This window comes from Vairimorpha necatrix, chromosome 2 (genome assembly GCF_036630325.1).
Source record: "Vairimorpha necatrix chromosome 2, complete sequence".
NCBI classification, from domain to species: domain Eukaryota; kingdom Fungi; phylum Microsporidia; family Nosematidae; genus Vairimorpha; species Vairimorpha necatrix.
Window position 1 is genome coordinate 1,222,405 of NC_088817.1, and position 27,964 is coordinate 1,250,368.

Sequence of the window (27,964 nt, forward strand, 5' to 3'; positions counted from 1 at the left end):
ATGAATATAATTAAATTAGTTTTGTCATTTTTAATTGTACAAGGATCGGATATAGTGTATAATAATCTGAAAACAGCTTTTTTAAATAAAATAGCTAAAAGAGATTATTGTATTTTGAGTAATGAAAGTAAATATTTATTTGTAATATTTAATTTTCACTTGCGCAAAAATATAATAAATGCAAAATTTAAGATAAAGACTTTTCCTTGGTATCAAGAGGAGTTTGAATGTTTGAACGTTGATATGGAAAACAAATCCATTGAAACAATCTTAAACGAATTCGAAGAAAAATTATATATTATATACAAAAATAATGCAGCAGATTCTATAATATTAATTTATGATCAGAGTTGTTGTAGATTAAAACCAATTTATAAAGAAATTATCAAACATATGAAAATAAATAATGACGAACGAAAAGAAATGCATATACGTCATGATATCATTTATAAATATATAATTGATTCAAATGCTCTGTGGTATAGAATGACTAAAATCTTAGAAATCGATTTGAGAGTATCTGATGGCGATCTAATCGAATATAAAATTCCGCTAATGATTGAAGAAACTTTAGAGGGAAATTATATAGTTATTACTATTCAACTAAATAATATATATTATTGCTTTGAAATAGATGTTAAAGAACTTGACGAAAATGAAATTTTATTACTAATAGAATTTGATTTTCCACATGAAAATGAACGTCATAAAATGATTAGTAGGTTGTTTTGTGATTTGTATGCTTTTGTTAAAACTTGTGATCTTGGTTACTTTTATCAATCAGGCTTTTCAGTTTGTAAACCTAACGAGATTAAATTATCCGGAAATATCATACAAATTGAGATAAAATGTGATAAAATATGTTTTACTATAAACTTTTGTAATTTTAACTATATTTTAAAAAAGAATGTAGATATGTGTGAAAATGAATTTAACATTTATCAAAAAACTTATCTAGAATTTCAAGAAGTTTTTAGAAAAATTTATGCAATAGAACAAATAGACGAGGCAAAAAAAATTATTGAATTATTTTTTAGGTTGATTAGGAACAAAAACCAAGTAATATATTTAGTAAATAGAATTTTAGATAAAACAGGCACTGCTCTGAATATAATTTTTAAACATCTTATAGACTGTCAGGATATATTCAAAAAAAACGAACTTGGATTTTCAATATTAAAAGAACAGATCAATGAAAATGAAAGGAAATTGATCATTGAAGTACTACAGGATATATTCGGCGACTATGGATCATCAAGTACTTATCTAATTAAAATCTGTTTATTCTTAGAAGCCGAAGAGCTTTTAAATAAAAACGAGGTAGGCGATGCACCAATATTTGGAATTTTGAAAAGAATTACAGAATTAGTTATTTCACAGAAAAATTCAACGAACATCACATCGAGCGAAGAAAATTCTGATTTGTGTAAAGCATATCAATATTTATTAAAAAATTGTCTTGCAGATATGGAAACAAATAAAAGAAATATTTGGAGGATTGTATATAAATTTGCGGCATTGTTTACAGGTTTAGAAAAGACTAAATGCAAGGATGATTATTATTATTATTATTATATCGTAAAAAGTAATGAGATTGCAAAATTGTGCCTCAGAGAGAAAGAAGTTACTAAAACTTACGATTTGATAAGTAAAAAAATATTAAAAAAACATTCAGAAGATATCAAAAAAGAAAATATAAAGTATTTATATCGTATCAAAAATATTATCGAAAGTATAAACAAATCAAAAATGAGCGAAGAAGAAATAAAGATTAAAAGATATGAAATGACAACACTCTTAAATAGAATAAATATAAAAATATATAGCTCGAATTTAATACCCCTAAAAAATGAAGCTTTAAATGCAAATATTGAAAATTTGTATGATGACAAGACAAGAACTAAATTTGAAAATGATTTAAAAGAAAGGGGAAGAGAAGAAATTAAAAATATTATTATAAGTGATAAAGAAACTAAAGATTTGATTGAAATTATAAAACAATATGACAAAAATATTTTAAACGAATACAATAATACCTTTTTGACTAACTTTTTTGCTGAATTGAGTGTATGTATTGAAAAAAATGTGAAAAAATGTTCTGAAAGAGATTTGCCGAAAGTTTTTGTTTCCTTTTTTAAAGATTATTTAAATAATGATTTAAACAAACAAGAAGCTTGCGAAAATATTCTTAAAAAGATAATAAACATATTAAGTGAAAATGGCATATTAAAAAGTTTAAAGCAATCAGAAATGACACTACATGATGATTTAGTAAAATCGTTAGAAGAAAAAGATCTTAAAGAAAAATAAAATATTTAATTTTACTAAATTGTCGTATTCTACATTAATTGCATACATCTTATATTGTTTTTGCACTTAAAAACGATTTAACTTCATGATTGTGATTACGTATTTAAATCATCAACATACAATAGTTTTATAATTTTTTCAAAAGTATATAGTGTATGATCTTATTAGGTGACGGGCAGATTAGCATTTTAAACATCTCGATTGTATATTAAACCATAATTTGAAGATCAAGGCAATGAATCAGAGGACAAAAAATTTTTGTATAAGCACAATATCGATATGATAATAACATAATTTGTCAATTTTTAGCTTGTGTACAAAGTTAAAAAAATCTTTTGTATACATATAAATTTATTTTTAGAGTAATAAATTATGGCATTTGCATTCTTTTTATAATGTTTATGGCTCTACTATGAAACAAGTGCATCTCTTTTTGATATATTGAACATAAATCTATAGGTGTTGATGAAAAAAATTTTATTTAAAGAAAGTATAATTCAGAACTAAAAAATATATGAAAACGCTGATGTGAATAAAATATGAAAATAAAACTGTTCTTTTTTGATACAAAATGCATGATAAAGAATAATATTAGATTCGTATTGTAAAACATATCAATTAGGATTTTTATACCTTAGAATTAAATACAAAAAAATACTTCTATTATTATAAAAATATTTTTTATATATAAAAAATTTCAAAAGCAATTTTTCTAGATGTAAAACATCAAGTACAATTCATCAATGTTTGATATTTTATATGCTTATGATTTTACTACAACAAGTTTGAGATAACGAAATGTGTAAGGTATTTATTTTTTATTAATTATACTCTAAAAATAGTTGATGTAAATTTTAGATCATGTAGGCATTATGATTTTTATTTTGATATAGATTTTTAACGTTGACTGCCTTGTCAGCCATATATGAAAGACTTTTTTTTCTTATAAGCCAGTGTCTCCTATTTTTAAATTTATTTTTTGTTCTTGTCCTTTATTAATTATATGTAACTAATAGCGCAATGTAATGATTAATTTTATACCGAAAGGAGGTTAGATTTGACGGTCCCGTTGAAAAAAAGCTATTAAAAGAAATTTAATTTAGTTTGTTGTGGTCAACATGCTTATTTGTTATATAAAATAAAATATAGATTTCTTTTGGCTAACGTACACTAACAGACGATGCGTCTCATTGAAATTTGCGAATGTTTCAAAAGTTAAATTTTTTATTTGATTATTTATATTTACCTGCATGCTCCTACTATAGAGGTCTTTTCTTTTTATGATTTTTGTTTTTGAACAAAAAACATTTTGTGTCCGAAAGGACATCGACTGGAAATGAGTCTAGTGTCTCATTACATAAATTTATTGTGATCATTAAATTAGTAAAATGCTAATGTGATGATATTGCTTGTAAAAATTTGTTCACCTTGGTTTATTGAAAAGTCTGTGACGCTGGCTTTGACGCAAGCTTTGCAAAAATGACTTTACCATATGACGTGTTAATGTGATTAGTAAAATAAAGATATAAAAAATGCCAAAATTTACAACGGCGTGTCAGGGAAATATATATCAAGTTTTTGTTTTTACAAACCCTCTCTATTAACCACCTATAATAAAAAACATTAATCAATGATTTATTAAAAATAGATTTTGTAACAATAAAACTATCAATATAAAACAATATATATTCTATAGTGTAAATTTCAACCCATATGAATCAAAATAGAAAATAAACTCTAATACAACTTGCTTGCAAATTATGTGGCTTCTCTTTTATAAATACAGGCAAATTATTCCTATAAAATGACTTGGAATGGAATAGTAACTAATTTTTTCGCACGAAATGAAAGAGCTTCGTCTAGACTCAGAACGGAAGCATATATACAGTCAAGAGTCCTTAAAATCACTTTAGAAAGCTCTTCTATGTCAATCAGAAATGGGCTTGATACTTATCAGGAAGGGAGGTTGAAAGCTCAATATATGGATTCCAGAAGGAGCTCCGGGAACTGTCAGAATAGAAGATAAGTTATCTTAAAAATTAATTAGTAAGTAAGTTTTTTATCGTATAAATTATAAAGCCAATGTGTTCATTGAATAAAACAGAGTTACTGCTTCATTTAAGTGTATTTAATTTATTTTTAGTACGAAATAAGAACAAAAAATGCAAAGAAAGATCATGTCTGTTAAAAGGGCCACTTGGAACATCTATAGCCTATAAATATTCTTTAAATTAAAACCACCCTTTTTGGAAAGTAAAAACGACAAAAAAGAAAAAAATTGGTATATGACCGTTTACAATTCGCTTTGGAAAAATGAACCCACTTTGAAAATTTTAAAAAAGGGAAAAATAAAAAAATAATGTTAAAAAAGACTTGGCAATTTTTTTTAAAAAATATAGATGATGATTTATAGGTTGATTCTTGAGTATTTGATAAAACTAGAGGAACAGTAAAAGGTACTGTGGTATCCTCACTGGGGAAGTATGTATATGTTCTTATTTTTTATCTTCTTTCCATTACTCCGTACCCCTCTCCGGATAAAATGACTAAATAAATGTTGGAGGGAAAGATTTTGGAATTTTATTTTATGATATTTGGTATATCATAGGTACTCTTTGTGTTGTCCTGGTTTATTCCATGTCTAGACCCCATATTTTCTTGATCAAAAACGAAAACTCTCAATTTGTATGGTATTGTGGCTCAGGAATCGTTAAAGTTCAGGAAATCGATGACGTGATTTAAAAACTGTGTTCCATCCCAGTGATTCGTTTAATTCGGCATCATATTCTACCATTAGTAATGATCACAATAGAACCGATGATCCATATTGTATACTTCACAAGAAGAATAGCCGCATTTCTACTAGACATAAGACAAGTAAGGCACACGCTGGTTATGCATTATTCAATTTTTTAAAATGAATTTAAATTATTTCCATGTTCAAAAACACTCTATATTAACTAATTTTGTTCTTACCAATTTTGACATTTTTTTATAGGGGTCTTTTCGAATTTTAAAAGCGGGTTCCAAACGGTCATGTAACAAAAAATAAAATATTGGGAAATAACACGCCTTTATAAATACTTCTTAATATAATCTAATTAATTAACCAGCGTTTATTGTTCTCGTTCGTGCCTTGTTAACGTCTTATTTTTTTACTACACTCTAATTTCCTTCAATAGTGTTAGTATGCCAGCTATTGGAATTGTTTACAATTTTTTTGTGGAATAAAAACAGTTTTACGTACAGAAAAATACTCTCTTGACTAGTGGAATACTTAAAGCACTATATGTGTATTATTGATCTACACTGAATTTTATTTTTAACTAGTTCTTTTGAAGTGTAAGCTTTTTACCTATCGACTGGAATCATTATTGTCTTTCTTTAAGCAACTATTTAACTATACCAACCCTCAGACACCATCGAGACGGAGTCCTTGTAGTATTTAACTTTACCAAATTTCCTTTCAACTATTTCTACTATTATTCTGGTTCCTTTTATAAAGCAGTAAAAATTTTAAACTTTATTTAAGTAGAAATTGTTTTTTTATACATTATATGTCTTCCATATTTATAGTTAATACTCAGGAATTCACTTATGGCGTTCTGTTTAACTTTACAAGACTATAGTTTTTTACTAACAAAATATCTAAATCTTTTTTTTGCAATAAAATGGAGTGCTTTGGTTATTACACTGGTTCTACAAGCTATATAAATCTATATAGACGCAAATTTGTTTTTAGTAGTTGTGTTACAATCATCGTCACGTTTTGGATACTTTACAGCATTATTTTCATTGCTGTTGTAAGAATGTTCATGAGCTAATCCTTCGACTTTTCATTTTGAGGGCAAAAATGATTAATTTGCTTTAATACCATTTTTTGATCCAGTGGCCCAAAGCGCCGGTTATTTCTACTATGTACAAAAGGACAACCTCATCAACTTAAAAACAGGAATTAAGAAAAAACTAAATCTGTCTTTAAATTTAAGAATAAATGCATGGAAAATAGCTGATGCTTGAAGGCAAAACGGAAATTAAATTTCATTATTTTTGTCTAATTGATAATACAAAATAAAAGGTATCCTCATGCGTTAACTTAGAATTTTTTTAAAAAATTGCATTGCAAACACTAAGAGCTTTTATTAGAAGCCCGAAAAGTAATATATATAAGGAGAAGCATGTTTATGTTTATAAAAAACTTGAGTGTCAAGCATATCTTGAGATAATACTCAAGAAGCAGATCTAATCGATAACCGAATAGATGGGAAAAATAATTTTTAATTTTAATGTCAAAAAGAGCGTATTCTGTTAAAAGTCAATCTAATGCAAGTTAATGCTCGTATAATATTGTTTCCGTCTACAACATCGTTTTTGTTGAGATATTTCACGCAATGTCTCAAAAATACTATAAGAGACGCTAACAACAAAATAGCTGTTAAAAAAGCGTCTGATACTATTTAAACTTCTATAAATGAAATAATAATTGACTTACCTATCCGGCTAGTCAAAGAAATATTTAAACTAGTGCTTTTTGAATTTATCGCTTCCTTTAAAATAAAATTCTTTTTCGATATTAATAAAGGAGTTGTTTAAATGTTAATTAATATGGAATTATGGATCCTCTGGCAGAGAAGTGTGATCAAATGTTATGTCTTGATTAATATTAAAACACAACGAGATAATCTTGTATTCTTATCTTATTGTGTATCAAATATGATTATAAAATGAAACTCAAATGAAAAGATCATGGGAAGTTAATTAAATAAAAAGATTGAGCACGAGAATATCTGCAAATACCCTTATATAGCATAATAAGCCAGAAATTTCTTGTGTTTGACATAAAAAACTGTTTCTTTTATCAAGGAAGAAATTCAACTAGAGCGCTTACTCTGCAAAATGCAAACCTTGTTATTAATTTTTTTTAAAAACGAACTGATATAATACATGAAAATAAACAAGAATGGCATTAAATGCGAGGCTATGCAATGAAGCTCATTTTATTAACAAAAAAGCACACCGAAAAGCTAAAAATTCTATTTAGATACATCCAGTGTATTATGACTAAGAAGATGCAAGGGTGTTTTGGAAACAAAATGAGAATACGACTAGAAAGCCGACGAAGGAGAATTTGTGGCCATGGTTGTACTGATCCAGCAGGAGAGGAGCAGCTGAAGAATTTGTTATTTCACGTTAATGTTTATTATTATTGGAGTTTGCAGGCATATATACCTCCAAATAAACAATGTTTTATATGATATAATAACAATTTTGTTGCAATAATATAAATAATCATTGCTCAGTTTTTAAAATTATTTTTACGCTTTTTCTTCACAAATTATTGTTTTTTATGACTTTGTTAGATCTTTATATTGTTACATATCAATTACTTGTTTTCAAAGACCAGCTCTAAAAATAATAAGGTTTGAGCTTTAACTCTGGAATCCTAAAATGAAAGTTTTACGACAGAAAGAATATAAAACACATTTCTCAAGTCTTTATTAGAAAAATAGCCGAAAGTCGTTAAATTTTTTATAAGATTAACTTTAAAATTATTAATTAAAAACGAATTTCTGATATTAATCGAATGTTCCAAAGAAACTTAAATTACCAGTACTATATGTAAACATTTCAAGTCCAATAAATAATTAATGAATTATATTGACATGTCAAAATTCAAATTTCGTTCTAATATTTCTAAGAACTCCAAATATTAAAATTTCTTGAAAAAAGAAACCCTTAATGATTAGACTTCTATTGTTTCTTTGCATTGTAATATCTTCACATATGGAAATAAATGTATTTATTGATTCTGTGTATCGTGTACAATTCAATGACAGTATTCCTCAATACCGTAAACATTTTATGGTACCAAACACGGCAATATTTAGAAATTTGACAAATACAAAAGGGCAAGCTTTAGTTTTTCAAAATTTCGATCAATTTATAGAAAAAAGAGTTTTTTTTTTAAAAAATTCAATCTGCACAATTTTAATACGATTAAAGAAGAAATAATATCTCAGAATGTTGGTAAATCTAATGTGTTTAATTATTTATTGCCCCAAACCGATATTATCTTTATGACAAGTCAGATGATACATCTTAGATCATATAAAAATGACAACTCGGTTTTTTTCGATAATTTTTTCAAGTCATTTTATCAAAAAATTTTCAATGAAAAATTAAAATATATAAATTTGTGTTGTAAGATATTTGTAGCTTACGAATTCCCTGCAAATCTTCAAAATTTTTTAGAAAATGGCGATTTTGTTTATTTATTCTTTTTTGATAGACATAAGACATTAAAAAGTCTAATGCTTGATATGATTTACACTTTATCTTCTCCTGAGTATACAAATGCCGAATACATAATGGGTTTTTTAAAAAAGATCTTAGAAATTCATTTAAAATCGGGCGTTTTATTTCGATTAGTAAATTATACAAGAGAACGTAATATATTCGATGAGAAGCTATTATTATATTACATGGTCACAGATTTGAATAATATTTTTACTGTAAGCCAAAATCCAAATGAAAAATTTTTAATAACAGAATTTAATAATAAAACCGAGGATGTTTTTGGTATTTCGATGACAGAGCTAATATTAGAAATAAGAGGACTACATACTATTAATTTGTATAATATTTATATAAATGATGATAACAATAATATTATCTATTTTACAGAATACGGAATGAATAAAAATTTTTTACACATTTATTTGAATGACACAGATTTGATAAACAATGACAGCAAATATTTGAATATACGAATAGAGGGCGGCGATTATTCTTTTAAGAAAAACAAGATTTGTCTAAAACATTTAAAAAATTTTAAAATTAACAGCACAAATGGGTTATCAAATAAAATGTAATTAATTTATAAACTCACGCAATTAGATGAAGAAATTATAAATTTAAAAAAAATCAGCGTCATTTTTAATAGGTCAAATACTTTGAGCGTCAAAATAATGTAATTAATTTATAAAATAACGTCATTGTATGATATAATTATTAATTTAATAAAAAAAAAACAAAATCTCAATAAATTTTTAATGCGTCAAATTCAAATGGATTTCAAAACAAATGAATTAATAAAATGACGTAATTATGTGAAAAAATTATAAGTTTGTTATTGAAATAAAGTTTTTGCATTTTTAATACATGTAAATTAAATTTAGATGATTAGGTATTAATTTAGAATCAATTTTTTATAAAAAATTTTATTTTCTTAAACTAATTTATTTTTTAAAAAAATCTCGAAATTTTCTACTGAATTTTTAATATCCCCACTATTATCTAATATAAGATCAAATTTAATTTCATTTTTCATTTTTTCAAATATTTCATATTTCTTTATTCTTTTATTTATATCTACAAGATCAGATCCTCTTTTCAATAATCTTTCTTTCATAATTTCTTTATCAATATCAATATAAATAAAAAGACATTTATCTTTAATATTATTAAAATATTTTACTCCTTCATATTCAACATCAAATATCATAATTCTATCTTCTAGTTTTGGTGTACCATAATAATTATTATTAAACATTGTAAATTCTTCTAATTTATTTTTACAAATTAATTCTTTGAATTCATTAACAGAGATAAAATGATAGTCTACACCATCAACTTCTTTAGATCTTTTATTCCGGGTTGTGTATGACACACTAAAAGGAATATTCAAGTTTGAAGATATTTGATGGATGATGGTGGATTTACCAGAACCACTTGGGCCAGTAATGACGATATGCATGATGGAGGGCACCACTTTGTTTGTTTTAACAAACAAAATCATAAAGTTAAGAATAAAAACGAATTGTTGGATTGAAAACATGGGTAATTATTTAAGAAATATTTATAAAAGTAACTTATCAATATATTATAATATATCACGATATTTTTGACACATACCGTACTCCTTCATTTTATTCGTTTTTTTATCGCATGGAATTTATAAAAATTTGCGTTCAATTTAATTTAATAAGATTATGCAAAAAACTGTTTGATCAGTATTTTTGTTCATATTTGCATTTAAATTGTTTTAACAAACAAATTTGAAAAATTATGCAAAAATCTACATATATAGTATTTTTGTTCATATTTACATTTTGTCGTTTTAACAAACAAATTTATAAAATTATGCAAAAATCATAAGGTAATAGTATTTTTGTTCATATTTACATGTTGTCGTTTTAACAAACAAATTTAAAGAATTTTAAGGTAATAGTCTTTTTGTTCAATATTTACATGTTGTCGTTTAAGCAAACAAATTTCTAAAATTATGTAAAAATCTACTAATATAGTATTTTTAAGCCATTTTGTTTGTTTTACAAATTCATACAAAACTCTTAAAACAAGATTTTTGTTCCATATTTACATTTTGTTTGTTTTAACAAACAAATTCCAGAAAATTCATGCAAAAAACTATTTAATAAGTTTTTTCTGCATAAATTTTTAATTCGATGATCATGAAACCAAATATTTCATATTTTTAAAAATCTTGTATTTGACCTTACCCTCCTTTCAATGAAGTTGATATTTTCCCGAATCCAATTAAAACAAAAAGGCTGGTTTTCCTGGTTATTTAACAAACATTTCAAATTGAAAATCAATAATAAGTCTTTCAAGTTGAAAACAGGAAATATGTTTCTTTTTTATATAATAGATATTCCTTCATTTGATGTTAATATTAAGATAGATTTAGATAATATTTTGTATGATTATAGTAAGACTGTTCATTTAGGTCATAGTTTTATAGAAGTAGATAATAGTTGTTTTAAAGGGTTTTTATATTTTAATATTGTTCATGGGAATTTGATGACACATTTAGAAAATGAATTTTCTAAATTGAATGTTAAAGCTTTAAGTCGTAATTTACATAATTGTACAGATATTTACACAGTAAGAGAAAGTTATGAAGATTTTAAATATTATGTTAATAAGGAGAATTATACAACTTCTTTAAGTAAATCTTTATCTAATGCTGTCTTACCTACAGGATGGGATACTACAGTTTTTAAGAATAAGATTTTGTATATAAATAATAATTTGAGGTTGTGTTATTGGAAATCTCCTGGATTTTTTTATAATGCGCTTAGAGATAAAATTGATCATTTTGAGAATATTTTGTTAAATTTGAATTATATTTCATTTAGAAATTTGATACCTTTAAAATTAGATGTAAAAAGAGATCACATTTTAGATTCTACAGCTTTTTATATTTTACAGAATCAAGATAAATTAAGGACAAAGAAGATTTATGTTTCTTTTGTAGATGAAATGGGACAAGATTATGGAGCTCTTTTAAGGGAGTTTATTTATGAGACAAGTTTAGAAATATTAAATGATAGAAGATTGAAATTTACAGAAGATTTTTTAGATGTGAATCCTGAAAATGATTGTAAAGAAGATTTGATAAAATTTACAGTTAAGGAAATTGGACTTAGACAAGTTTTCTTTGAAGATTTCCCTGAAGATTTAAAAGGGAAGAATAGATTGAATGATGAGTGTTTCTTTACTTATCTTGGGGTATTCCTTGCTTTCTTGATTATTAGTAATGAAAATATTGAATATTCATTTTCTTTATCTTTTTATGAGAATCTTCTTAAGAGGAATTTTAATTTGAGGCTTATTCAAGAAGTTCAATACCAGAAGTCTCTTTCATGGATGCTTAAAAATGAAGTCACAGGGGATCTCCTCCCAGGAGTCACTGATACAAATAAGGCAGAGTTGATATATTCGATTTATTATGATAAATTATTTCTACAGAAGAAGATCCCTTATGAATATATTTATAAGGGATTTTATTCTGTCATACCCGAGGAATTTAGAGACATGTTTGAAAATGACGAGTTTTCTGTGCTTGTTAGCAATGAAAGGACTCTTGATATAAATAATCTTAAGGAATTTGTCCTTTACAATATGTGCGCCGAAGACACGGACGAAGTCCAGTGGCTCTGGGAAATATTAAAAACAAGAGATCAAGTTTTTATAAGGAAATTCTTAAAGTTCATTACTGGCTCAGGGAGTATTCCCATGCTCCTGAATCATTCCAGTTTCAGGATAGTCATAGAAATGACGAATTCTAATGATATTTTATTTAGAGCCAGTGCTTGTTTAAATAAATTGTTTATAGGGAGATATAAAGACAAGAAGAGTATGGAGGACATATTAGATTTCAGTATATTAAATACAGAAGGATTTCATAAAATATAAAATTGTACAGAAAAAAAATAAACTTTAAATAATCTAATATACTTAGACAAGATATTTTATATATATAAAATTAGATATTTATATTGAAAGTTCTTTATTGAGTCAAATATCCAATTTCACATAAACTACAAATCTCCCCTTCTTGACTTCGTACATAACAAAATGAACACACTTTCCCCTCACTGAAAAAATCTAAAATATCATAGCAGAATATTCCCTCGGGAATATCAAACATATCTTCGGGGTCCTCAAGCTTGAGAGCCTTCCTGATTATTTTGGGCTTATTTTCTTCACTAAAAACAAGGGCCTGTTTTTTGGCTTCTTTATAATTCCCATTCTTCAGGCATACACTCACATATTCCTGCTGGGCCAGTTTCTTATGCTCAGGCTTCAAATTTAGGGATGCAAAATATTTGGCAAAAATTATCTGCTTTCTTGGGTCTTCTTCCTTTTTACGGTACAATTGTGTATTGAGGCCAGAAATATATTCGCCCAAATTAAACCTCAAATCTTCACTGGATTCTTGAGTCGCCAGGGTGTAGAGGCAATTTCTGAATATTTCCAAGGCCTCAATAAAATTCCCCAGTGTAACAAGTCCATACGCCTTTTCTAAGGATGAATTTATATCAACTTTCTCGTATTTGATATTCTCTAGTAAATCTTTATTGTAATCTTGAATATTCATTTTCTCTAAATGTTCATTTAATTCCTTAAATCTTATTTTTTCTTTACCTCCAACTAATTTCTCTTGATTATTACTATCATTTAATTTTTTAGTATCATTTTTGCCTTTCTTATTTAATTTTTTAGTATCAATTTTGCTTTTCTCATTATTATATTGTAAATAGAAATATTTTGTATCTTCTAAATATAATCTTATTATTTTCTCTGTTTGTTCATCACAAATTTCTATCAATTCTTTTAATTTCTCTTTTTTATTAGTACAAATATATAGTATAAATAATTCATACCACTCTTGTAAAAATATTAAACATTTCTCAGAAATCTCAAAATTCGCATTTTCTATTGCCACTTGACATAATTTCTCATACATCTGATGGTCTTGTTCTTCTTCACAATATTTAAAACATTCTTCAAATTTCCCTGTACTCAAGCAGAGCTCAAATCTCTGCTTTATATTTTTTATATAAGGCAAGGCTATGTCACCCTTGTGCTTTTTTATTAAAAAAGACAAGGGACTAAGTCCAGGCAGAGATCCTGATTCTATAATATCTGTAATAATATTCATATCTCCATTAATTATGACTTGTTTCTTGAAATTTATCTCTGTAATGTCAACTTCCATACTTTCTATACCTTCGTCAGATATGAAAAATATCAAGTCGTCTTTATAAAAGAAAGGGTAAATGACAGAATCTAAGCTGATCAAAACACCCTGTTCAGAAAAAAGATATTTCAAATGTTTAGAAGTCGCGTATATGAAAATATCTTCATAGAAGAAACCTCCTCTAATATTTACTATTTCATTTTCTTGATTTATCAAATTCATATTCTCGTCATACAAAGCGATCTTATTCTTGGAAATAAAGGCGTATTCTTTTCCTAATTCGGAAATGTAAACATTTTCACAGGGAAATCCCAAATTCACAGAGTCGACTAAACCTTCTCTCGTGTATCTCAATAATAAATTATTATTTACTACGAAGAAATATTTCTCATTACCAAATAATAAATCCCCTGCACAAGTCTCAAAAGACCTTAAAATATTTTGATCTAAATCTTTTATGATAATTTCCTTATCTTTCTTTTCTACTATCACTAAATCTTCATATAAAAATATTCCTTGTCCAGATCCCTGAACGATCTTCTTATTCTTCTCATAAATTTCATATCCTTGATTATGTCTAATTAATAAAATATTCTCTAAAGAATTAATAGACTTAATTTCTCCTTCTGCTTTGCAGACTTTTCTCTCTGTGTTCAAATCTGAAAAATAGAAAAAATTATTTTTATAATAAAAACATCCTTTCTTATTCGCTGATACTAATTTTGGTTCAGAATATTCTAAAATTTCAAATCCATTATCATGTCCTAATACAAAAAACCCATTTTTACATTTTATTGTCCAATATCTTGTATCTAGAAAATGCTTAGTAGATTTTTTAGTCTTTAAATCGAAAATACAAAATAAACCATCTTCTCCTACGCTACATACAAAATTATTATAAAGAACAGAACCACTAACACATCCTTGATGAGCGAAAACACTTTCCCTTTCTAATAATTCATGTCTATAATCCCAGATTTTTACTTCTCTGTCATCTCCACCAGATAAAATTAAAATTTCATTATTTTCAAAATAAATTTCTATGAAATTTACACCTCTATCATGACCATGTACAATTTGTTTGACTATGACGTCAGGGACGAATTTGTTTGTTTTTTCAAACAAATTCTTACAGTCCCAAATTCTAATAGAATTATCTAAAGACCCACTTATAATAGTATTCTCATCTAGAAATTTCGCACTCATTACATAATGAGAATGTCCTGTAGCAGTCGTTAGACATTTCCCAGTCATAAAATTCCAAATTTTTATTGTTTGATCATCTGAAGCACTAATAATCCATGGTTTTGTAGGATGAAAATCGCAACTCCTTATAAAATCAGTGTGTCCTTTAAAAATTTTTAGTAATTTTCTTTTTGTATAATCCCACATTCTTATTAATTTGTCATCTCCACAACTTACAAAGAAATCTCCATGAGGATGAAAACAGACAGATCTTATAGATCCTTGTTCAAGTTTATTTGTATCTAAGAATTCGAAGATACAAGCATTTGAGTTGTAATCCCAGGCTTGAATTCTACCATCATGTAGACCAATGATAAAGATTGGTTTTACGGGGTGGAAATCTACAGATTTTACCCGTGTAGTTTGTTGACTCAAAAGGACTGTAATTTTTTTATCGATCATCTTGCCCTTCTTGGGAAAATTATTTATAAAGAAAAACAACATCCAATAAAAAAGAAACAAAAAGACATTTCACATGTTAATCCAGGAAAATGAACCATAAATTTCTTAACTAGGAACAAAGAGACTTATTTTATCTAATTAGATTATAAAATAAAATATCATTTTCCTATTTTGTGCAAATGTTTTTCTTCGTCCTCAATTTACATTAAACAAAATCCATTTTAGAAGCATCTTATTTTACATGGTTACCTGGTTGTATGCTTTATTTATATTGAGCACAATCTCTTCATGATATTCTTGACTGCCTCTTCTATTATTAATCTACTTAACACATTTATGTATACTTTATTATAGTAATAATGAGATCATATTTCATAAACTTTTCACCATGAAATACTTTTCTTTTTTTCTGTATTTCATGCAATTTTTTTCTTATTTATGCTTTTTTGCATAAATAAATTTGACAGTTTGTTTCAAAAAAGAAACAAACTATTTTATACATAAATAAAAACTTTTTACCCATAAAAATGCATAAACAGGAAGACGAAAATTCAGAAAAAGTTGATCAAGTTGAAAATTCCTTAATAAGAAGAAATCTTTCTAAACCCATTTCTCCTCGTAGTATCCCAGTCAAGCACAAGTCTGCTTTACCTAAACATTACAAATCCAGTATAGTAGAATACCAAAGTGCACTTGATCTAGAACCTAAAGAAGGTCTTTTCTTTTATTTAAAAATTCCTTCTTTAATTTTTCTTGGAGTTTTAGGAGGATATTTTGTTGGTAGATTTAGATTTAGTTTTCTTAATGTTTTGTTTGTTGGTTATGCAGTTTATTTTGTTTATAAAAGAAAAGTTGATAAATTTACTACTAGTCTTAAATCTTTAGTACATGATAATGCAAGAAGAGAGAAATGTAAATATTCAGGGGAGACAGTAGAATGGATGAATTTTATTTTAAATAAGTTTTGGAAAGTAGCAGAGCCTGTTGTTTCTTCTGATATTTATCAGAATGTTAATAGGGAATTATTAAAAGTCTGTCCTCCTTTTCTTAGAGATTTGAGATTGACAGAGTTTACTTTAGGGAGTCGTGCTCCTGTGATAGAGCAGATTACTTTTCATTCTAGTAAAGAGAATAAAGTGACACTTGATTGTTCAGTGTCTTTTATTCCTCTAGAGGCTACTGTAGATGCTATAGAATATTATTTAGGAGAAGATAAGCAGTGGAATTCTAAGATTATTTTAAAAGCGAGATTAGGTACAAGAAATAATTTAGGAATTAATCTTCCAATTTTAGTAAAAGAGATTTGTTTTAAAGGGAGAATTAGAGCCACTTTAAATTTGATAAATAAGAATAATTTTATAAAAGATGTAGAAGTTTGTCTAATGGAAATTCCTCATTTTGATTTTACTTTAGTACCTCTTAAGATTGTTGATATTATGGATGTACCAGGATTAAGTACATGGATAAAGAAGACTATTATAAATGAAATGTCCAAATTAGTAATAAATCCGAATTCTATTACTATTGACATAGATAAGATTTCTCAATCTCAAGGGTATGAAATAGGAGTAGCCTGTTTACAAATATTAAATTTGGAGAATGAAGAAGATGAGAAATTAACAGGAGAAATAGATGTGGACAATATTCCCTTGTATCAGACTAATCAGAAGACAGGAAGAAATTTAGTATTTAATGAATATTTTTATACAATTTTACAGAATGTAGATGAAAAGATAGGAATAAATTTCTATGGAGAGGGGAAAATAACAGGGCAAATATTCCTGAATTATGAAAACTTAAAAGAATCAGAAAAAACTAAAACCTTAGAAGATGGAAATGAACAAAATACAAATGGAAATTCAATATCTACAAATTCAAAACAAAGTCGTATGAAGAGAAATAAATTCGATAAAGTCAGATTAATTAAGAATGAACAAACATATGCATATCTAAATACTAATCTGATATTTTACCCTATTACAAATATAAGGACTAATTCTGCTATTGTCACATTGAAACTTATAGGAGTAGAAAATATGTTAAGTTTAGATAATGATAAATCCTTATACTCAAGTTATTGTTGTATAATAGTCTCCCCTTTACATAAAGATAAGAATAGTATCCCTTTTGAATATATAAAAAATACTTCTAGTGCCGCGGCCCTTGTAGTGTCTCATGTATTAAAGACAGATGATCATGATATAAATAATATTAAGACAGGGAATAATTCCCTGTCTTTGAAACTCCTCCCTTCTTCAGATAGTACATTTTACATATTTGAATCTAAAAGGGTTTTTAATAATAATAGTCCAAATTATAATGAAATTTTCAAATTTTTCAGTAGAGATTTACAAGTTGATGTAGTATCAATTTGTATAATAAATGATAGAAATTCAGAAATAATAGGCAGAGTTGGAATAAATTTACAAGATTTAGTAGAAGGGAAACCTATAAAATATAAATTGAAAGATGCACGATCTGGTACTTTAGAAGCCCAGTTTGATTTTCAATATATAAATTTAGAACAAGAAAATAATAATTTTATAAATTATATTTCTGTACAGAAGATTACAGTAGAGACAGTCAGTGAACAGGGAATATTTTATGGGGTAGTAGAGACGAGTTTAGATATTTTCAAGATGGATCCTTTTACATCTTCCTTGCCTATAAAGAAGAGTATATTTGTACCAGTACATGATAATGATAAGATGAAGTTTAAGTTGTATAAAGAGACGAGTAATGGAGATGTCTTTTTAGGAGAAGAAGAGATTTCTATAAATTACACAGGAGAATCAAAAAGATTAGGCCTGATTTTACCAGATAATATTTCAGTGGTATTAAGAATAGAAGGGGAATTTTTAGAAGATTTTAAAGGGAGTCCAAGTAAGAAAGAGAATCTTAAGATAATACAAGTACAATTTGGGGAATTCGAAGGATTAAATGAAGAAATATTTATAGAACTACTTAAAATTGATACTAGATATAATAATAACGAAAATAGTAATAACTCATTAGATAATAGATATACTAGTTCTAATTATAGATTAGATTCTAAGGTTGCTTCTGCTTATAGTAGAAATAAAAAGATAAATAATGTCTTCACTATTTTATTAGGAAATGAAGACCTCTTGGCTTTAGTCAAAGTTGCAGATCAAGGAGAAAATAGAATCTTAGGGAGTTTATTTTTACCCTTGAGATTTACAAATGAGAAGATTTCTTTTAATGAATTCGGCCTATCAGCAGATATAAAAGTCCAAATCCAGACTTGTAATTATTTCTTACCTTTAAATCTCAAGAAGGGTTTCTTAGAAATTTATATAAAATCTGCTAAGAATCTTAAGTCTTCAGAGAGAGGAAGAGTCAATGCTTATGTCAAGGTCTTAGTAAATGATAATACTGTGTATAAGACTAAGTCTGCTTCAGAGAGTAATGATCCCATATTTTATGAATCTTTTGTTATGCCTGTAGATAAAATCAGGGATATATTCTGTATACAGATTTATGATCAATATTCCAGTAGTAAGAATTCCTTATTATGTTTTGTAGAGTTTCCTCTTCATAATATTTTAGAAGGGTTTAGTGAAGTAGATTTTAAGATGATGGATAGTAAGAGTTTTAAGAGGAGTGAGAGTAGTTTAAGAATAGGGTTTAATTTCTGTAGGGATAGTAAGACCCTTAAAGTGAAGAAGAGGAATATACTTGGGGATTTCTTTAATTTTTAAAAAAATAGTCTAATATTATTATATTTAATATAGTCATGATTATATTTAATACAGTCTAATATATTGTATAATTATATTTAATATCTATTATTATATGTAGTAGATATTAGAAGCTTTTTCTTCTTTATATTTTTCTGATCCCTTAATTTTATAATGCCCTCGTCTTATTCTTGGAAACAAGATCTCAATGAAGTCCAAGTCTCTTTCCCTCTTAAGGAATCAGACAAGATCAGGATAAAATCCACTATAAAAGACAGGAATATAAAAATAAAGTACAATGGGGAGATTGTACTAGAAGGAGTACTCTTTAAGAGGATACAAGTGGGCTTTGAGTTCTGGCTTAAAAATGAAGAAGATCAGACTATTGACTTCTTCTTCCCTAAGAAGGCGAATGACTGGTGGGAGTCACTCCTTGAGGGATCAGAGAAAGTGGACACTGATAAACTGGCAGAGGAGAGTGAAGGGGATTTCAGTATGTTAGATCCAGAAACGAGAGCATCGATAGAAAAGATGGCCTATAATTTCCATCGCCAAAATGAATAAACCAAGATTTTATAATATACTATATATATTTAATTTGTATACATTTAATTTAGACTAAATAAAGTTAAGTCTAAATAAAGTTAAGTTTAAATAAGACAATGCATAATTAAATATAAATAATGCATATTTAATATAAATAATGCAAATACAATTAATGCATATTTTATTTATGCATATGTAATATGTCACGATTAAGTGGTAAGTATTTCACATTGATTATTGCTAGTGAAGCTGATAATATCCTTAGAAATTTAGTATGATTATTCCACATTAGAAATCCATTCTGGAAATTATATTTATGCTTTACTAAAATATTAAGTTTTATATAAGCTGAGTCAATAATCTCCCCTGTGTGTATTTGTATACTTTTATAAGCCTTATCTTCTTTAACAAGTCTATTTAGAATATCTTGTAATATTTCCATCTTCCTATCAGAAGTATGGGAATCTATAAGAAATTCCAAATTCCAAGTCTGGCCTTGAGATCTTCTTATATTTGTAATAGATTTATCTTTTATTCTCAAATTAGAAATATAACATTTATATCCATCCCATCTTATCAGAGTAGTAGTTAATAATGAAATATCTCTGACTATATAATTCTCATTATCTAAATATATTCTATCTCCTGGGTCATAAGGATGACTATAACAAATAAAAAGAAAAGATTCAATAATTTCTTTAAGAGTAGAAAAAGCAGGCAAAATGAAGATAGGTAGACATAATTCAACAAGTAAAGGCTTAATATTTAACCAATTAGAAATAAACCAGTATAAAACTAATAATTCTATAAATATTAGAGTATGTCTTACTTTACTTAGTAAATTTCTATTACATTCTATTACTATAAATAGATTCTCTCTTTCATTATTAATTTGTCTAATATTATCTCTAAAGACAAGATAATTTAATTCTTCAGTTCTATTAAAAGATAGAATATTGTAAAGTAAATCAGATTTATCTTTAAAATGATATTTTAAAGATTTCTTAGTAATTCTACCAGATTTGGGCTGAGGAGGCTGAGCCTTCCTAATTTCTTCATTTATAGAGATCCACAAATTAGCTTCTTGATCTTTTTTCTGTATGAAATTTGAGGAATCAGAACTAGAATCATCTATATCATCTATATCAATATCTATTAAATTTGATATTAAATTGGAATCTATATTAGATTTATCATTATCTATTAAATCAATATTAGATTTATCAATATCTATTAAATCATTTTTATAATCGATATTAGATTTATCATCTATTAAATCTTGAAATTTTTCCTGCTTTTTATGGGGAATCTTTCTACTTATTAGAGATTTTTTATTAAAAAATCTCGCTTCTTTACTAATTTCTTCTGCTTCTGTTCTTAAACTAATATCTTCTTGTGTATAAACTGCCAAAGATTTATTAATTTGTAATGATTCATCATTCCAAATATCAAATAAATAATCATAATCTAAACTAACAGGTTTACCTCTACTAAAAAACTCATCAACAGATACTTGACTACTAGTACTAGAATTACTAATTGAATTATTAGAAATAAATGGTTCTATTTCTAATATTTCATTAGATATTCTAGATTTGAAATTTCTGGAAATTATTTCATAAGAAAAAGCACGAATTAAATCTAAAATCATAAGAATTATTAGGCCTGTGTATAAAGAATCAGAATAAGTTATTAAGATTATTTCTTGTACTGTGTGGATAAAAATAAAAAAGAAGAGAAATTTAAATAATCTGAAGAAAGTTTTTATAAAAATATTAAATGGAGATTTCTCCCTGGTTAAATAAGTGAGATAAACAATAATACAATGAAGAAATGAGAGAGGGAAAAATAAAAGACGCTTAGTTTTAAGATTAGAAATTTCGAAAATGAAAAGAAGAGTCAAGTCTAAGAAGACAGACAAAATGAAAGGGACTAGAATCATACAAGGGGGTAGTAAAAAAACAACTTAAAAAACAAAAAGGAGTGTACCAATCAACAAACACAACAATAAATACCATATATTTATATTTAATAAATACTGTGGACTGTTGTATGTCCAACAGTCCTCGAAGAATCTTTACTGTTAAAATTTTATTAGATTTCTTCATACCCTTCTAGGGATGTTTTTTTTTATGTTTATGGGCGGGAAAATGTGGTACATTTCCCCTCTAAAAACATGATTAAAAATAAGAGGAGACTTTCTATATACTAGTATTCTCTGGCCTCCAGGGTAGGCGTAGAACCACTGGAGAGCTGTCCCGTGACAAATACTATTTGATTTTACGGCTAATTTCCACTTTATCCCCCCCTTACCAATATAAATACAGAATTTTTTATTTTTAGCCCTGTTTTTCAAAAGTCAAAGTGTCCAGAGCGGAAAGGAACAGAGAAAAATTTACATAAGTAAAAAAATGGTCTTAGAAATATCTAATTTGAACATAGTTTATAAAAATTTATTATTTAAACCAATTTAATGTTTTTTCTAAAAAACTATGAGTTAAATAGAAGTCTAAATTTGTAAAAATATGTTTTAACCTATTGCTTTCTTTTGTCATTACAATTAATTTTTTGCCAAAGATAAACATGTTTATACACAGTTTATGTTGTTTAAAACAGATTCTAGGTTTGGTTATTCTTAGTTTGAAGTATATTTATTAGTCTTGTTTTTTAGGTTTTCATTGGTTTTTTTAGACAAACAGAGAAAAAATAATGTTATATTTATGCTCTTTAAAGAATTATTGATGTGTATATAATATCAATTTAATAAGATATGTTATATTTTAGCTCCAAAAGTAAAATATTACATGTTTGGAAAATTCTTTAATTCTTGAAAAATATTCATTTATAACAGCAAATGAACCTTATAAATATTGTTTATATAGAGATTTTCGTTGTTATACATTGCAATGTACAATAAAGATAAATCTTGATCAATAATTGGAAGAAGGAAATTTTTAAAAAATTGAAAAAAAAACGAAAAAAAAATTGTTTTATTTTTGGTAAATATGCTATTTTATTACAACTTTATTTTTTTGACTTTTGCTCCTTCACATTTTTTCCGCTTCGAATTTCGAAAAAAAGGGATATTTTTTAAGAATTCTTAATTTATATTGGTAAGGGGGGGGATAAAGTGAAAATGCTCCGATTTTACATATTTATTTACATATATCTTATTTTACATATTATAACACTACAATATTATAACTACAATATTATAACTATTATTTTACAATATTATTATTACTACAATATTTGATTCTTACATATTATTATTATCACTTCAAAAGTTTATGCTTAAAATAAAAAATCAAAAATAACCCCTAAAAATGCAAACAAATCATGAAGAAAATAATAAAGTAGATCTATCTACTGCAATATTAGAAAATACTACTAAAAATGCGCTACTTGTCACTGATCATAATCATGAGAAACTTCAAGTCTTCGAAGTAGGTATCAATCCTCAGACTATAGAAGATTTAGATCTTATTATTGGCGACTACATAACTTTAAAAGGTAAGAAATGTTCAGAAGTAGTCTTCTTTCTAGTAGAAATGAATGAGATCCCTAAAAAGACAATTTGTATAAAAAAAGATGGTAGAGTAAATTTGAAATTGAGAATTAATGACATAGTGAAAGTTTATCCTTGTGGATCTATAGGAGTTATTGAACAACTAGTCTTTTTGCCTATTGCTGATACAGTGGAAAAAATCAAAGGTGACCTTTTTCAGGCCTTTGTTGAGCCTTTTCTAGAAGACAAGTCTATGCCTCTGTCTGTAGGAAACAGATACAGAATTAATTCTGGACTTGGATCTGTGGAATATAAAGTAGTCTCTATGACAAATAAAGAAGGCTCAGATATAAAACACGGGTTTATAGTCGACGGCACTAAAGTCATCTCTGATGAAACAATCACTAGAGAAGAAGCAGAACAAGAATTTAATATGATCGGATATGATGACATAGGAGGATGTAGGAAACAATTAGCACAAATTAAAGAACTAATAGAACTTCCTTTGAGACACCCTCAACTTTATAAGAAATTGGGTGTAAAACCACCAAAAGGAATTCTTTTATACGGGCCGCCTGGATCAGGAAAGACTTTAATAGCTAAAGCTATAGCAAACGAAACAGGAGCATTTATTTATATGATAAATGGACCAGAAATCATGTCTAAAATGGCAGGAGAAAGTGAAAATAATCTAAGGAAAGCTTTCGACGAGGCAGAAAAAAATAAACCAAGTATCATTTTTATAGATGAAGTAGATTCTCTAGCACCAAAAAGAGATAAAACTCAAGGAGAAGTAGAAAAAAGAATCGTGTCTCAATTATTAACTCTAATGGATGGAGCAAAAACAAGAGAAGGAGTCATCGTCTTGGCCGCCACTAACAGGCCAAATTCAATAGACCCTGCTTTAAGAAGATACGGAAGATTTGGTAAAGAACTGGAAATTGGTGTACCAGACTCGACTGGAAGATTAGAAATATTGAGAATTCATACTAAAAATATGAAAATGTCTAGAGATGTCGACTTAGTGGAAATAGCAGACGAATTACATGGGTTTGGTGGTAGTGATATCGCCTCTTTGTGCTCAGAGGCAGCTTTACAACAAATCAGAGAAAAATTGCCTTCTATTGATTTGGACTCTGACAAAATCGACGCGGGGATTTTGTCCAGTTTAGAAGTCACCAGGAACAACTTCTTCTACGCTATTGAACAAACTAATCCAAGTTCTTTAAGGGAAAGTAAACTTGAAACACCAAATGTTAAATGGGAAGATATTGGTGGATTAGCAGAAGTAAAAGTAGAATTACGAGAAACTATTCAATATCCTATAACTTACCCAGAGAAATTCTTAAAATTCGGTCTAACTCCTTCAAAAGGTGTCTTGTTTTATGGACCACCTGGGTGTGGTAAAACTTTACTAGCTAAGGCAGTCGCAACAGAATGTAAAGCAAATTTCATTTCTGTAAAAGGTCCAGAATTACTCACCATGTGGTTTGGTGAGTCAGAAGCAAATGTCAGGGAATTATTCGATCGGGCTCGTGCTGCAGCTCCTTGTGTTTTATTTTTTGATGAAATCGATTCTGTAGCAAAATCAAGAGGATCTTCTTCTGGTAGTAGCGGGGCTGATGATCGAGTCATCAACCAAATACTAACAGAAATGGATGGTATGAATGCTAAAAAGAATGTTTTCATCATTGGTGCTACTAATAGGCCTGATCAACTTGATTCTGCTATTATGAGACCTGGTAGGTTAGACCAATTAGTCTATATTCCTTTACCTGATGCAGGTAGTAGAATGTCAATCTTAAACGCAGTCTTAAGAAAAACACCTCTAAGTCCGGACATAAACCTTAAGCATCTGGTAGACGCAACTGATAGATTTTCTGGTGCGGATTTGACAGAAATCTGTCAAAGAGCTTGTAAACTAGCAGTAAAAGAAAGTATTGAATACGAAAGAGAAAGAGCGAAAGAAGGTAGTAACCTTATGGAACTTGAAGATCCAGTGCCTTATATTTCAGAGAAGCATTTTGTGGAAGCCATGAAAACGGCTAGAAGAAGTGTATTAGAAAAAGATATTGAGAGATATGAAGCATTTGCAAGGTCTATGAAAGTTGATATAAGTAAATATACCCAGCCTAATAAGAATAATGATGATGCGGGATTATATGATTAAATATGTATTCTTTTAAAAAAATTATATTATAGACATATATTATTTAAAAAGATTTATATGTTAATATATAAACTTACTTTATACATATTTATTTCATATAGACTTATTTTTTAAAAACTGATTGCATACATATTTATTTCATTTAGACTTATTTGTTAAAAACTGATTAATGCATATTAATTTCATATAGGTTTATTTCATATAGGCTTATTTCATGTGCTTTCTATAGTTTACAAGTCATTAAAAATCTTCATTATTGAGATTTTTTAACAAATATTTCAAGTAAATCTTTTATTAGAATTTTTAAATAACTAATTATTTATTAGATTCAACCTAATTAAAAAAAAATTTACAAACATTTAAAAAAAATAATAGAAAAAATCTAATATAAAGAGATACACTTGTAAGTTTGTAATATAAATATTTTTACTCGATCATTTTTGATCTAAAAATATATTGGTCAATTCTAGTTTTAATATTCAGAGAATGTTTTAAGTCATGTCTCCTGTAAAACTAGAAGTACAAAATCTTAATACTCCTATAATAGTACTAAACTCCGGCAATAAACTAGATTTAAATGTAAAAAACAAGATAATCATAAAATACAACGAGTCAACTACAACACTCTTCTCATTAAACCTTACTCAAAACAGAACATATTTAAGTATAGAATACACTGATGGTCCTGTAGAACTCGACATAGATGACAATGTACAAACATTTGATATCACAAATAATATCTTAAAAATAGAATTTATTTTCCAACAAAACACAAAAATAATATTAAATTGTGAATCTAATTATATGAACTACTTGATTGAAAACCAAACACCGTCTGCTATCTTTTTAACTAGGAATAGAAGTGAAGATTCAAGTTTCGAAGAAAAAAATTTTCAAAATGAAGGATATGAAGAACATCACTTTTTTAGTGATGATACAACTACAATAATAATTAGCGAGAAATATAAATTACAAATGGTGGGACAAAATATAAATAAGGAATATATTGGGGATAGTGTAAATATTGTCAATAAACCGAAAAATGTAAGGCTTATGGGGCCATTGACATTGTCAATGATGAATATATTGGTGTTTTTGTTTTTATTGTTTTTTATATTGTTCTTTCTACCTACTTTGTGGTTATTATCGAAGTTTCTGGTTTATGTTATTATGATACTTATTTTGGCTTTTATTGGTAGAGTGATAATTGAAATGTATAAATAAAAATTTTATATTAAATAATATAGATTATAATGGGAAATTTAAGCGAATTTGAGAGTAAATTACTCTTAAGATTACATAAAGAATGTTTCAATGGACAACTTTAAAGATATCAAAAAAAAAGAATGAAGTAAGTAAATGACATTTATCTTTACACTTAATATAGTTTAAAGTGGAAAACTATGAAAAATTGATTAAAAAAGTATTAAATAACTTCAATTTTAAACTACACTATGTGAAAAGTTGTAAATAAGAAGATTTTATTGATTAAGTATAAGAATTAATTTTTTATAAATGTTTATAACACTGTTCGATCTTGATGATAATTTAATCAATTTTTTTTGCATCGAGTTGAAAATTTTATCTATTTTTATTTGAACATCAAAATTTCCGTATTTAATTTTTTTCAAATCAGTTTTTAAAACTTTAAATAATTTGCTTATTGGTATGTGATCAAATAAACTAAATAGTTCTATATTATATTTATAAATTTTCATTCTATGTTTGTTGGATAAATTTGATGGTAAATATTTAAGTTTCATATCATAAATATCTAGAAAACTACTAAATATTTTTATAAATTCATATATTATATTTTGAACATTCGAAGGTGCTTGAGATTTTCTTAACTTTTTTTTTATTTCTGGTAATTGAAGTTTTCTCAATTTACTTATACTACCTATGTATATATCTATAATTTTACCATAAGATTTCCAAGCATCTTTATGTACTTGCAGTGGGAGATTAATTCCCATACTTTCTTCTTTTTTCGGCGGTGCTTTTCTGTCCATCTCTTCTTTAAAATTTTGAATTTTTTTTTTACATTCCAAAAAACATTTTTCTATATTTTTAACGTCAAAAGTAGTTTTATTTATGGTATCCTTTGCCAACTGTGAAGTTTTGTACGTATAAAAAATTAGCTTTGGTTTATCTATGTGTGTATTTTTAGAATTATTATCTATTTCTATTAACTCAATATCATTATTTGGGAAATAAATATCCATTTCATTTTTTATTTTACTAGAATCACATATGTCGTCATAAAAATCTAATATATTTATATCTTGTGTAAATTCCAGGCTAGGATCTAATACATTAGCAAGATCATCGCCGATGTATTCCATTTTATTTTTTTTTACTTTTAGATTTTCACATGTTAAAAAGTCAGAAGCTCTTTGAGAAGATACTGTAGATACGTAATTACCGCTTTCAGTATCATAAACTACATCCCTTATGTTTTCATCAAAAGCTAATACGCCACAATAAATAATTTCTAATATAAAAATCATTTTATGGGGAAAAAATATTTTGTGAAAATCGTCGTACTTAAACACAATTTTTATATAAAGAAAATC

At 26.9% G+C, this 27,964-nt stretch overlaps 11 protein-coding genes across 11 annotated transcripts; 7 read left to right on the forward strand and 4 right to left on the reverse strand.

Moving 5' to 3' along the window:
* Window positions 1-2,310, forward strand: VNE69_02230 (uncharacterized protein; the record flags this gene model as incomplete). Its single annotated transcript, XM_065472784.1, has 1 exon — window positions 1-2,310. One exon carries the CDS (start codon window positions 1-3, stop codon window positions 2,308-2,310), a length of 2,310 nt encoding a protein of 769 aa, XP_065328856.1.
* A 6,089-nt stretch (window positions 2,311-8,399) lies between these two features.
* On the forward strand, window positions 8,400-9,182 carry VNE69_02231 (uncharacterized protein; the record flags this gene model as incomplete). Its single annotated transcript, XM_065472785.1, has 1 exon — window positions 8,400-9,182. One exon carries the CDS (start codon window positions 8,400-8,402, stop codon window positions 9,180-9,182), a length of 783 nt encoding a protein of 260 aa, XP_065328857.1.
* Window positions 9,183-9,538: 356 nt separating this feature from the next.
* On the reverse strand, window positions 9,539-10,066 carry VNE69_02232 (guanylate kinase (GUK1); the record flags this gene model as incomplete). Its single annotated transcript, XM_065472786.1, has 1 exon — window positions 9,539-10,066. One exon carries the CDS (start codon window positions 10,064-10,066, stop codon window positions 9,539-9,541), a length of 528 nt encoding a protein of 175 aa, XP_065328858.1.
* A 773-nt stretch (window positions 10,067-10,839) lies between these two features.
* Window positions 10,840-12,528, forward strand: VNE69_02233 (NEDD4-like E3 ubiquitin-protein ligase (WWP1); the record flags this gene model as incomplete). Its single annotated transcript, XM_065472787.1, has 1 exon — window positions 10,840-12,528. One exon carries the CDS (start codon window positions 10,840-10,842, stop codon window positions 12,526-12,528), a length of 1,689 nt encoding a protein of 562 aa, XP_065328859.1.
* A 94-nt stretch (window positions 12,529-12,622) lies between these two features.
* VNE69_02234 (coatomer subunit beta) lies at window positions 12,623-15,463 on the reverse strand (the record flags this gene model as incomplete). Its single annotated transcript, XM_065472788.1, has 1 exon — window positions 12,623-15,463. The coding sequence occupies one exon, from the start codon at window positions 15,461-15,463 to the stop codon at window positions 12,623-12,625; it is 2,841 nt and encodes a 946-aa protein (XP_065328860.1).
* Window positions 15,464-15,990: 527 nt separating this feature from the next.
* Window positions 15,991-19,185, forward strand: VNE69_02235 (extended synaptotagmin-2; the record flags this gene model as incomplete). Its single annotated transcript, XM_065472789.1, has 1 exon — window positions 15,991-19,185. The coding sequence occupies one exon, from the start codon at window positions 15,991-15,993 to the stop codon at window positions 19,183-19,185; it is 3,195 nt and encodes a 1,064-aa protein (XP_065328861.1).
* A 153-nt stretch (window positions 19,186-19,338) lies between these two features.
* Window positions 19,339-19,728, forward strand: VNE69_02236 (nuclear movement CS domain-containing protein; the record flags this gene model as incomplete). Its single annotated transcript, XM_065472790.1, has 1 exon — window positions 19,339-19,728. The coding sequence occupies one exon, from the start codon at window positions 19,339-19,341 to the stop codon at window positions 19,726-19,728; it is 390 nt and encodes a 129-aa protein (XP_065328862.1).
* Window positions 19,729-19,891: 163 nt separating this feature from the next.
* VNE69_02237 (mechanosensitive channel of small conductance (MscS1F)) lies at window positions 19,892-21,652 on the reverse strand (the record flags this gene model as incomplete). The annotated part of the gene is made up of 1 exon (XM_065472791.1): window positions 19,892-21,652. One exon carries the CDS (start codon window positions 21,650-21,652, stop codon window positions 19,892-19,894), a length of 1,761 nt encoding a protein of 586 aa, XP_065328863.1.
* A 1,384-nt stretch (window positions 21,653-23,036) lies between these two features.
* VNE69_02238 (transitional endoplasmic reticulum ATPase) lies at window positions 23,037-25,388 on the forward strand (the record flags this gene model as incomplete). The annotated part of the gene is made up of 1 exon (XM_065472792.1): window positions 23,037-25,388. One exon carries the CDS (start codon window positions 23,037-23,039, stop codon window positions 25,386-25,388), a length of 2,352 nt encoding a protein of 783 aa, XP_065328864.1.
* A 498-nt stretch (window positions 25,389-25,886) lies between these two features.
* Window positions 25,887-26,716, forward strand: VNE69_02239 (uncharacterized protein; the record flags this gene model as incomplete). Its single annotated transcript, XM_065472793.1, has 2 exons — window positions 25,887-26,477; window positions 26,636-26,716. 2 exons carry the CDS (start codon window positions 25,887-25,889, stop codon window positions 26,714-26,716), a joined length of 672 nt encoding a protein of 223 aa, XP_065328865.1.
* A 153-nt stretch (window positions 26,717-26,869) lies between these two features.
* Window positions 26,870-27,898, reverse strand: VNE69_02240 (uncharacterized protein; the record flags this gene model as incomplete). The annotated part of the gene is made up of 1 exon (XM_065472794.1): window positions 26,870-27,898. One exon carries the CDS (start codon window positions 27,896-27,898, stop codon window positions 26,870-26,872), a length of 1,029 nt encoding a protein of 342 aa, XP_065328866.1.
* Between the last annotated feature and the right edge of the window lie 66 nt (window positions 27,899-27,964).